Source organism: Podarcis erhardii, assembly GCF_964252035.2.
Source record: "Podarcis erhardii genome assembly, chromosome: 1".
NCBI classification, from domain to species: domain Eukaryota; kingdom Metazoa; phylum Chordata; class Lepidosauria; order Squamata; family Lacertidae; genus Podarcis; species Podarcis erhardii.
In genome coordinates, this window is record NC_138497.1 from 31,945,134 (window position 1) to 31,957,490 (window position 12,357).

General features: G+C 44.3%; 1 protein-coding gene across 1 annotated transcript in view; it reads left to right on the forward strand.

Moving 5' to 3' along the window:
- Positions 1-10,852, forward strand: part of AREL1 (apoptosis resistant E3 ubiquitin protein ligase 1) — a 25,659-nt gene extending 14,807 nt beyond the window's left edge. The window contains exons 12-20 of the mRNA XM_081859999.1: positions 283-358; positions 4,711-4,820; positions 5,316-5,495; positions 5,613-5,738; positions 5,904-6,033; positions 6,144-6,202; positions 6,927-7,016; positions 7,463-7,638; positions 7,845-10,852. Of these exons, the coding sequence (XP_081716125.1) occupies positions 283-358; positions 4,711-4,820; positions 5,316-5,495; positions 5,613-5,738; positions 5,904-6,033; positions 6,144-6,202; positions 6,927-7,016; positions 7,463-7,638; positions 7,845-7,947 (1,050 nt within the window). The 3' untranslated portion in view covers positions 7,948-10,852. The remainder of the gene's footprint in view (positions 1-282; positions 359-4,710; positions 4,821-5,315; positions 5,496-5,612; positions 5,739-5,903; positions 6,034-6,143; positions 6,203-6,926; positions 7,017-7,462; positions 7,639-7,844) is intronic.
- The last annotated feature ends 1,505 nt before the right edge of the window (positions 10,853-12,357 follow it).

Consider the following 12,357-nt stretch of genomic DNA (forward strand, 5'->3'; position numbering starts at 1 on the left):
AAAATGCTACTGAGAAGAATCTGGGAGTTGCGTCTGAGTACCAAAGAAGTGACCTTACAGTAGCAATGGTAAGTGGTATTTTCAGCCAACTGTAGAAGAGAAGCTCTGAAGGGGGATGAGTATTAAATACTACTACAATTCTCCACTGAAGAGCAGTATCTACAGATGAGAGAGGCAGTAGAAATAAGTATTGGAGAATTGCGTGTTCCTGAAAATGAGATCTCATGTTAGCCCTCTTGGTTGCAAACATCAGTTTATACTGCGTTTTCCTTATGTTCCTAGTCACTGAGGGCAACAAGGAATTTTTCTGTTTCTGACTGGAGCAAAAACTTTGAAGTGATTTTCCAGGATGAAGAAGGTGAGTTAACCTGTAATTGCATTATTGTTGCCAGAAAAAGAGTGTTTGGGTTTCTACTACTAGCAACCATTTTTTTCTGAAATAATATCTCACAAGCATCTATAGATTTATTCTCCAATCACCTTCATACTGGCTATATAGTATATGCGGAAATCGATCTCTGGGCTTGATCGATGGAGCCGCGATCTCAGACAGCTTTACGATCCCAATCAGTCATTTGCAGCGTCCGGCACGCTTCCTTCTAGCTGCGCACCAAAGTCTGCTGTCTCTTTGGCCACGGCTGAGCAGAGTAGCATACAGCGGTGTAAAACAGTCTTTTTCTCCCTTGCTCCATGCAAGGATACACAGACAGATTCGTCTATTTACAGCTTTTATTCAAACATTTGTCCATCACTGCTTGCAGCCATGTTAAAAACATGTCCGTCTCTCTCAAGACACACAGAGAGAACAACAACAGTACAGTCTCCTCCCAGACTCCTCCCAGCTTCCATAGCTGACGTCAGAAAGCTGACGCACAGCTCAGAACACTTAACCAGTTAAGTTCTGAACTCCCACACACCCCCTTGCGTTGCTTTCTGACAAAACCTGTGTAACATCTTCAGCCACACCCTGTGAGATCAATCCCTTCCCCAATGCCTTGCGCCCTACCTTGGCGTACCTGTTGGGCATCTGTGGAATCACCTCACAACTCTCAGAATCGCACTGTGCGAAACTTACCCACGTACCTGTGGCCTGGTACCTCTCAGGTGGAATACCCTTGGTTGTGCGACTGGATCGCCTAGGCACAAACTCTGGTGTTTCCTCTGGCTCACTGTCACCAGCAGGTGTGTCCTCTGCATCACGGGATTCCCCCTCTGACTTAAAGCGTCTTCGAATCCTCTCCATTACACTTACAGGAGAACTAGGCTCACTCTTGGGCTGTCCTTTCCTAACAACTTGTGGAGACGCCCCACCCTGCTCCTGACCCTGGTCAGTGACCTGGTCGTCATCAGCAGACTCAGCCTCTTCTTCCTCCTCAACAGAACTGTCCTCTGGATCAGAGAGACATTCTGAAAGAACATCACGCTGTGCAGAAATCTTTGGCCTTTCATCCTGCTCAAAGAATTCAGCGTGTTTACTGATCAGCACCTTACTCTGATCACCTGACGGATAAGCAAATCTCCATGCACGAGCGTCTGGCTCATACCCACAGAAGATCATTTTCTGGACTTTGGCTCCATCTGGCCCTTGCAAAGCCTTAGGCACAGGGACAACCGCAGGAGATCCAAACTTGCGCAGAAAATGAACTTGTGGTTTTCTGCCATTTAACAAAGAATACGGTGTGTCACCTACCAGTGAGTTGTAGACACGATTCCAGGTGAACGACACACAACGGATTCCCTCCAGCCAAAACTTTGGAGGTAACCTGGCTTCTTTCAGCATCACCTGTCCAGCCTTAACCAGAGCTTCACTTCTCAGCTCTGCCACCCCCCTCTTACTGGGTGAAGTAACTGTGTGACGTATCCCTCTTCTGTGAAAGAACTGCTGCAAAGCAGAACCAGTGTACCTAGCATTTCTGTCACTGATGATCGCTTGAACCCTGGTGGAGAATCTCTGTTCCACCCCCTCAACCCAGCTCTTGATCAGCTGTGCTGCATCCTCCCTGGATTTGAGGCTGTGGGTCCAGGTGCTCTGCGAAAAATCATCCAAAAAAGTTAGCAGAAACCTGGCCCCTCCCAGACTTGGTTCCTTGACAGGACCGGCCAAATCTATGTGAACCAGCTCAAAAGGTTTAGTGGTTACCCGTTCCACCTTTGGGTAACTGCACCCCCTCACCTTCGCTTGCTTGCATGTGGTGCAACTAATGGCACGTCCACAATCTCTAATTTTACACCCTCTGGTAACCTCAGGAAGTACTTGCAGTTCTTCTAGAGAACTATGATTGGTCCTCTGATGCCATGCACAAGCACATTGAACATGAGTGGGAACTGTAGCACGCTGCGCCTATGCTCTCTCAACCTTCCCCTCACCCCCAAGAGACGTTTTAAGAATGAAAAGATCATTCTGCCCCTTCTTAACCTTGGCAAGTACCCTCTCCCCTTTGGAGATTGTGCAGACATCATCCTGAAAACAAACCTGAAACCCTTTTTTCAACAAATAAGGCACAGATAACACACAATGATCCGCCTCTGGGACGATACAAAAACCCATCTGTTCCTGCAAAACAGAAAAATAGGCATTAGCAAACTTATCAGTCCTTTGTCCTTTTGAAACTGCCGTGCAATTCCACATCTCGACTGCAGGGGTCTCTGGAACCATGTTGCGGTTAGCTGTAGAGTCGATGACAAAGCTAAGCTTGGAATTTTCCACACAGCTGTGCTCAAACAAGGCCATGCAGGCAGTTGTTTGAAAAGACTCTTCCTGTTGTTTACCACGACGCCCACCTGCACGTCTTCCTGCCTGGCCAGTCTTGTTGCCATGGAAACTCGCCTGGTTCCCATGAGAAGTGTCCTTGAAAACATCCTGTCTTGGCTCTGTGCTCCGGTGGGGGCAACTGCGACGCAAATGGTCTGGTGAATTACAGATGTAGCAACGACGAACAAACAAGGCCTGGACCGTGCATTCCGCTGGCCTGGCTCCGCCCTTACTCCCAGAGCTCCCGGTGCCAGCTTTGCCCTCCTTCTGGCGTCGTAATTCTTCATCCTGCAAACGTCCTGCCACGTAATTCAGAGTCAAATTCTGGGGATCCATTGACTCCAGAGTTAGACACAGATTGTCATAACTCTTGTCCAGAGAGCTGAGCAGAATGTACACCTTCAGCTCCTCTGAAAAGTTGACTTGTAACAGTCTCAGCTGATTAAAAACAGCTATCATATCAGTTACGTGCTTTCTGATACTATCCCCAGGACGTAACTTCATCTCAAACAAGCGTCTGGTGGTGTGTATCTTTGCCCCAGCAGTGGTTCTGTGGTGCACCCTTTCCAACGCTTGATAGGCGTCACAAGCATTTTCCAGCCCCTCTACTAAAGGCAGCTGTGAGCCATCCAAGCTCAACACAATAGCTCCTAGAGCTTTGTGATTGCGTCTCTGTGAGGCGTGGGCATTCTGGATATCAGCCGCTGTGGCTTGAGGCCCCGGTGTGGGTAAAGGGGGTGCCTGCACAGCCTCCCACAGCCCCCTCGCCACCAGCCATGCCTTAAGCCTCCTGGACCATTCTTCCCAGTTCTGGCCGTTCAATTTTTCGAATGGGACGGACCACGATTCATGGCTGTCTGCCATGTCTTCCCGTTCTCCTAAAGGGGGCCCAAGCGTACTTACGATCAGGTACAGCTTCTCTGCCTCACCCTTCCGTGGAGAAACGACAGCAGCTGCATCTCAGCTTCCAGCTCCAGCCAGCTTTCTGTATCAGAAGCTCTCACTGTCTCTCGGAAGCAGGCAAAGACTCCCTCTGCTTCCCGGCATCAGGCTAGACTCAAGGAATGCAGCTTCCAACCTCCAGCTAGCTTCCGTGCCGACTTCAAAGCGTTCCTGGAGCTCACACCGACTGTTTTACGAGCGTTTACTGACCTTCCATAACCTATGCGGAAATCGATCTCTGGGCTTGATCGATGGAGCCGCGATCTCAGACAGCTTTACGATCCCAATCAGTCATTTGCAGCGTCCGGCACGCTTCCTTCTAGCTGCGCACCAAAGTCTGCTGTCTCTTTGGCCACGGCTGAGCAGAGTAGCATACAGCGGTGTAAAACAGTCTTTTTCTCCCTTGCTCCATGCAAGGATACACAGACAGATTCGTCTATTTACAGCTTTTATTCAAACATTTGTCCATCACTGCTTGCAGCCATGTTAAAAACATGTCCGTCTCTCTCAAGACACACAGAGAGAACAACAACAGTACAGTCTCCTCCCAGACTCCTCCCAGCTTCCATAGCTGACGTCAGAAAGCTGACGCACAGCTCAGAACACTTAACCAGTTAAGTTCTGAACTCCCACATAGTAAAGCTAAGTGAAAACGCTATTGCACTTAAGTTCTGCTTGCAGGCTGCCCATGGCCATTGTAAGAACAGGAAACTGAGCTAGATGGGTCTTTAGCCTGGTCAAGTTTTGTGAATCCCAGTCCAGTTAATTTACTTTACATCCTTTTATTATCTTGTCTGAATATAAGGTGCCTGGTGTGCTCGAAAGAACTAATGGGAGGAAAAAGTATATGGGTGTTACATTTATCCCACTTTGGGTAGAGAACCATGTTGCATATAAATAGTATAAGTAGTATGGTACTCCCTCTAAAATGAAGAGTTTTTTCTTGACAGGTGTGTTTTAAAAGGCATAGGATTACCTCAAGATCTAACTGGTCTCTGATTTGTTCTGTCTTGTAGCCTTGGACTGGGGAGGTCCTCGCAGAGAGTGGTTTGAATTGATCTGTAAAGCTTTATTTGACACTACCAATCAACTTTTTACCCGCTTCAGTGACAACAACCAAGCTCTGGTTGGTATTTTCCCATCATTCATTGGTGGAAACAGGAAACATTGCAGCTGTTCATGTTTTTTGTAGAGAATTCACATTCTTTTTCAGATTTTTTCTAGTTTTCTCCTGTAAGCAGAAAGAAAATTGGTTTGCCTCTTTCATGGGGGTATTAAAAGGCAAACTTAAGAAGGAAGATGAATTGTCATGAGTAGTACAGATAAATTCTATGGCAGGTATGAGAAGTGCAATCTGTAATTTGATTTCCTAAGTCATATTTTCTAAAATATAGAAAGTAACACTGTTTCTTTGCAAACTATATATGGCATGCTCATGTACCGGCATGCCTGTTTTAGTGCTGTTGAGAATACACTCAGAAAAACAATCTTTAAAGGATGTGAAGTTCTTTGACCACAGGGTACAAGGAGAAGAGTACATGGGGCTTTTTCAGGCATTAAATCTAATTCTAAGTTAGAGCTAATTCTAAGCTGTTGTAACTGTGAGCTGCCTTGTTTGTAGGTACATCCCAACCCCAACCGGTCACCTTTTCTGCGGCTGAAAGTGTATGAATTTGCAGGGCGCTTGGTTGGAAAGTGCCTCTATGAGTCATCTTTGGGAGGGGCTTATAAGCAGCTGGTGAGAGCTCGTTTCACCCGGTCTTTTTTGGCTCAAATCATAGGATTGCGGATGCATTATAAGGTAAAATTGCCTGTGGGTTTTGTTCTGCTTTCGAGTATAAAGCAGAGACCAAGCACGATTCCACAGCACAAACTAAATTTGTTTCCTTCCCCTTCTCTATCTCCTTTTTCCTCTTAGTATTTTGAGACAGATGACCCAGAGTTCTATAAATCTAAAGTTTGCTTCATCCTGAATAATGATGTCAGTGAGATGGAGCTAGTCTTTGCTGAGGAAAAATACAGCAGATCAGGACAACTTGAGAAGGTAAGAGCCATTGGTTAGGATGGTGCAATTTGAAATCCTTTTATCAGCAATGGGGAAAGGAGCAATGTCTCAATAGGAGGGGAAAGAAGTGAAGGGTTCATCATTGTGTGGATTTATAGAGTAGATGGGAGTCCACTCATAAATTCTCTCATGCCTTGTTTTCAGGAGGTTGAGCTGGTAACAGGTGGTGCTCAAATGCCAGTTACAAATGAGAATAAAATTTTCTACCTGAATCTTCTTGCACAGTACAGACTGGCGAATCAGGTTAGAGAGGAAGTGGAACACTTCTTGAAAGGTAATGTGTATGCGCTGCACTTTTTTTAATTAACGTTGTTCAGAATTGTTCTTTGTTGATGCCCTTGCCTGGCTGGCATGATTTTTATCTGTTCTGCTCTCATCTTCTAGGTCTCAATGAACTGGTCCCTGAAAACCTCCTTGCTATTTTTGATGAAAATGAACTTGAGGTAAACTAACATATTTGATGTCTTTGATCCTGTTGCACCTTCTTCAGATGAATGTGAGTTAGCTGGGGGTAAGGAAGAGTGGGGAACCCCCATTCACAAGCATTCCCTGTACGGATATAGTAACAGAAATGATTTTAACCATACCAATTTTTATGAGGCTTTCCATATAAACTAGATAAACTTTTACCCAGCACAAAATATATGCTCACTCAAAACTCTTAGTTTCTACTGGTTTGCTAGGCAATTTCAAGTGCCTTTCCAATCCAGTTGAATCTCTGCTCTTCCCTTCCTCTGCCTTGTAATAATAAAGAAACAATTGCCTGATTCTATGACCCCAGCACTAAAAAGTCTCCTATCCAACCCTGCAGCTTAAACAACACTCTGGTGCTCTAGTTCAGATTGATTACTTCTCACTTCTCACTCACCTTACCTACTGTTCCCTACAGTATATGCCACATCCGAGATATAATGTCATTAGACTTCTTTTTTTCCAGAAGTTTGCATACAGTACTGTCATAGTTAACAAGGGTAATTTGGACACATGTTTGAGTTACCAAGTCCCCAATGCTGCATTAGAGCAGAAAGTTTTTAAATCTAGAAGGAGTGATAGCTCTAGCTTTTAATCCTGAGCATCAAAAATACAAAGCTGACTGTGTTAATTGAATGGTACCTAGTTTAAAGGAAAAAAGGCAACCACTCTGACTGAAACTTTATTTTCTTCCAGTTGCTGATGTGTGGTACTGGAGACATCAGTGTCTGTGATTTCAAAGCACATGCTGTAGTAGTGGGAGGTTCTTGGCATTTCCGAGAGAAGGTAAGAAAGATTAATTGCCTGCTCTACCAGACTGGATTGGTTGTACTTTGTGTAGGTCATGACTGAGACAGTGATTATGTATGTCTTCATGAGGAAACACTACTTCGTTTTCCTTTGGCTGGCTTTTAGACCTCATGAAAGCTCTTTATACGTGCATCTTTTACGCTTTCTCAGTTAAGGGCAATGCTTCCTTTGGGCCAGATCTTTAAGTTACTTAGCAACAGCAAACATTTGTGCACTCCTGTAATTTTATTACAAGGTTCCAAAGAAACATCAAAAGTAGCAGTGGAGCTTAAAGTGAAATATTGCTTTGGGAGGTGTGATTATGGTAGCATACATTAATTCATTTTCTGGCCTGTCCTCATAACTGGGTGGTTTGCAAGAAATTTAGTAGGTCCCCCCCCCCCACTGTTCTTGCTTCCCATACCTCTTGCTGTGTCTTCCAGGTTATGCGGTGGTTTTGGACAGTGGTCTCCAGTTTCACACAAGAGGAACTGGCCAGGCTGTTGCAGTTCACCACTGGTTCTTCTCAGCTGCCTCCTGGAGGATTTGCTGCACTTTGCCCATCTTTCCAGATCATTGCAGCTCCGACGCACAGTACACTGCCAACAGCCCATACTTGGTGAGTACCGGTACCTGTCACTGAGTCTTTCTGTCATCTGCAGCAAGCTGATCATGAGCAGCCTTCCACTGATCTTGCCCATGTGTTTTTTGAGATATTTTTTAATGCCATATAACTGCTCAGGTGGGTTACCCTTGCCTATGAAATGCTGAAAGCGTTATGTGTACATGTCTCATGCTATGTACTAGTTTTGTTCTTTCTTTCAGTTTTAACCAGCTGTGCCTCCCCACTTACGATTCCTATGAAGAGGTGCACAAGATGCTGCAGCTGGCCATCAGCGAAGGCTGTGAGGGTTTTGGCATGCTCTGACTCCCACAGGAGGAGTCCATCTCGCTTCCTTAATTCTTCAGGGCATTGCCCAGCCCCACTTCACTACTCCAGTCTCATGCCCAACCTAAGGGCAATGGAGAACGGAGCAGAGGCACCACACAAACAGAAATGTCAATCTGCAATGTCACATGGAGGCCTCCCCATGTCTGAAGTACATTATTGGGAGCACATATTGCCCCTTCCCCTTTCCAGTATGGTACATGAAATGGAGTGGAGTTCTTCTCTCGAGGTGACATGGTACTTGCATTTCACAGGACGTTACTTGTCTGGTTTTCTGAAGGAAGAAAGCTCATAAGCAAAGAGTTCCAATTTGTTACAGGAAGAGATTTGTAACTTACAATATTCCAGTTGCTTTGGGGATGAATGGACCACTATGGAGCTCTAAATCCCCAGATTATGGGAAGCCTTAATACTTTTCCATGCCTTTGCCCAAGTTTTCACACAAGTTAATCCCCTTTCCACTTGGATGTTACTGGAAGGCATAAAATCACCCCCACCTTGCTTTTTAATTTTCTTAGCCACTTTCCCCTGGATGCTGTTAGCACTTATTCTTGCAAAAGAGGGAAGGCAGCATTTATGTCACTGGATTACTAGTGCTGATATTGACAGTGACCTCGTTCTACCTCTACCAAGAGCTGGCAACAGGATATTATTTCTGCAGTGGCAGCAGCTTCTGTTGCCTTTGCCACGGAACTGGAAGAAACTTGTTTCTCCTCCCATCCCTATTTCTGACCATGGTCATGAACTTTGGCAGGAGCTTGTTTTCCCTACCATACAACTAATTTCCCTTCCTCATAGGATAGATGAATGTATCTACCTGAGGTCTGATGCATATGCTAGCACTGACCTTTTGGGGTTCTTAGAATGAGGTGGTGGTAGGCCAAGAGGCAGCTATGATTGTATGCATCAAACATACATTTGTATGCAGGTAGAGTGAGGTGATCAGTATTGGATTGGGCCCAGTAGCTCATTCTCTCTCCTATTCTACACAGACAGGCGTCTACCTCTCCCACATGACAGCCAGAGTATTCTCTAGCATGCTTCGGGCAGAGAATTGTTAAATAAGGTATTGCTACCTGTGTCCTCCCCCCCGCCCCTGATAACCTGCTTTTTTGTGTTCTGAGCATTCCATGACATTTGGAGTGGGGTGTGGTTAAGCTGCGGGTGCTTATCCAGGCAGTAATGAAGTGGGTCTACAAGGCAACACATTGCACTACCCACACTTCAGACTACATGAGGAAGCCAAGATGAGCTTTCATGTACAACTGACCTCTTAATTCTGAACACGTCCTTTCCACTGCTCCCATTTCCTTGGCAATGAAGGAGTGGGAATTCAGGGATCTCAGCTGGCAGTCTAGCCATTTTTTTGTCAGCAAAGCCAAAATCTGATTGGATTGTGAACTGAATATTTTGTTGGCACCGGAAGTGCATTTCTCCTGGTCAGGAGAGAGATGTTGGTGGCTGTTACTAAATGGGAAGAGCCTACAATATGACTGCTTGGATTGAGGGAGTGTCCCCCCCCAAGACTAGACTCTTAATTGGATGTCTCATAAGAACAAACTTAGGAAAAATACAATTGATAGTTGTGCCAGCATTTTTAGTTCAATCATTCTGCCATAGATTGGGGCTATAGCATTGTTCAGATGACACATTTTGTTATTATTATTTTTAGATAGCTGTACTCCCCCCGCCCAACATAAACAGAATCATTTGCAGATCAGAGGGGAAAAGACAATTTGCAAACTTGCTTAAGTAGAAGTTCAAGCCATTATTTTGCCAAAAATGTTAGAACTCTGAGTATTGGGACAACTCAGGAATCCCTTCCTTTGGGGGCATTTTTAGAGACCACCACTGTATTTTCCTTCATGGCAGGCATATTTCCCCTCCTTTAAGCAGTTGCTCTTTTTAAAAGCATGTACATGCCATCTTATTGCACTAAGGGCGGCTTCTGTAATCAGTGCAGTTAGGGCTCCTGAATGCCTTTTGACGCTACCCACTCCTCTCCCCAGGGACCAAAAGGAGGTTATGCTGTGCAGCTCAGCCAGTTGATGGTTGTAGGGTGCTGCTTGGTGCTGTTCCAGTCCTTTGTCTTGTTCCCTGGTCTACTGGAGGCTTTTCCAGCCATGGCTCGAGGTTGGTTCTGCTACATCTTCCTCAGGAATCCCCTCCTTTCTTCTTTAGAGCTCAGCTGTTTTTATACTGAGGACTGAGTGGCTGGATATTCAGCAGACATCCTCTGCTTGAAACCACTCACCTAATAAAATGTATTTGGCACTTCTTGCCTCTTTGCAGATGCGAAGGATTTTCTTTTTACACAAGCACAGTCAGAGCAGTGGTAGATGCTGCTGGTTCTTCGCTTAATAATGCACTTGTGTGTTTTCTCCGACTCTTGCCCCCATCATCAGCAGGTCCATTCTTCCCAACGCTTTATAATTTCAGTGCACAGGCTCTGATTTTCCTAAATCTTACTTGTTCTTTCCTAACCTTGTGTGTTGCCCTGATTGCCGTGCGAAGACATGGTACGGGCTGTGCTCTAGCCATCTATAACTGTGTGTATGCGTGTCTTCTGCGGAGGTTTGTTCCTTTTCATTGGCCCTAATTTGTTCCATCTAATGTTAAGTGCATTGGTTTCTAGGATAGCGGTTATGCTCATGGTACAATCTCAAGTAGATCTCTTTCACCTGGAGCTGCTGTGGATACCAGAGTTCTTGGCCTGCATCTGAGAACTTATCTTGCATGTTTTAGAAACCAAGACCTATTACTTTAGTTTGGCCAAGGCCTGTTTCCAGATAGCCAGCTCCAAAAGGAATTAAGCAAGATTATGTAATCCTCTAATAGATTATTCTGTAAATAGTTTGTACAATAAATAAAATATTTAAAATTTGGTGTGCTTGTCATATATAATGAAAATTGCTCTTGTATTGTTTTCCATGCAAGGCTTCTCTGAATAGTTTCCATCCCATTTCTTAAGACAATTTTATTACTGACATTTTGGCACCAACTCTGTTGTAGTGCAAACTATGGCTTCAAATTACAAAGTTTCAAAATGAATGTAAGCAACAGTGGTGCTTGCATGATTGAAGCCCACTCCCAAAATAATTTTGCTGAGGCACTTGCCAGAACTTGGGTAGGATTGAAGTGAAAAGCTGGCTTCACAAAATAAATTGGGATTATCCTAGCAATTGCCTGGACACAGCCATTTGCATGCTATTATTGGACATGTATTTCAAACTAAAAAGGAGTGATTTTTGTGATCCTAACTCCACAGATCACTTCCCTCTATGCCTTGGACAATGCTATTAACATAACATTAAAAAAAATACTTTAGATGCTTGTGTTTGATGAAATGACAACATATTATTAAAATAAGAGAGTATAGAAACACACTTTTCAAAACTACTGTCTTACATTCCAGTCAGTGACTACTAAAATAAAATCCAATAACCCAAATGCACAAGAAATACATACTTGAGTAGCAAACAAACTTGAGCCAGAGTGAACCTTTGAAAAAGCTTTCTCCAAACAGCAAAATTTTAATTAAATGGTAAAGGTGAAGAGAAATACATGAGGTTCTCTGGTTGGGGATGTCCAAATAGATGAGGCAGCTAGGGAGAAAGCCCTGGTCCCCACTAATTTCAGCTCTGACGGAGCAAATGTCTCCCAGTCTGAGAATGGGAAGAATATATGGGAAGGTACACGACTCAAGTCATTTTGAGATTTATAGGTAATAAGTACCTAAAAACTACCTGGGTAGATTAATGTGCTATACTTTACAGCAGGGATGGAGAACCTGTAGGCCTCCAGATGTTGTATGCAGCTCCCATCTGCCAGCCAGCATTGCCTGTAGTGGATGATGGGAGTTGTAGTCCAGCAACATTGGGAGGGCCATAAGTAGTCCACTCCTATGTATCTATAGTATAGTATGTTTCTCTGCAGCCTTAATGTGGATTTAGAGGAAGAAAGGGGATTATAATTTTGTGAAATGGTGCTTCATCTTTCCTGAATGTCTGCAGAGAAGATTCAATACCTATTTGTGGCTTTGGTTTCCAGCAATCATCATTTCCTTTTGCACATAGTGATCAAGAAGTTGATTAGGGCAAAGCAGACTACCTGATTCCCCAGGATTTAAAGGAAACAAGCGCATTGCTGCTTCTTGGCCACTAGAGGGAAGCCTACACTTAAAACATAACTACTGCCAGTGTCTCCATACCCATCATGATCATACATCTGAAATGTACATCCATAAGATGGCTTTACACACCAAAACTTATTTTTAAATTTCTATCCTGTTCTTTCCCATGAAGGAGCCCAGGATGTCAAAACTACAAAACAGCAGGATGATACTTAAAACACACATCTTAAAACAGTTGCATATCCTCACAGATATAA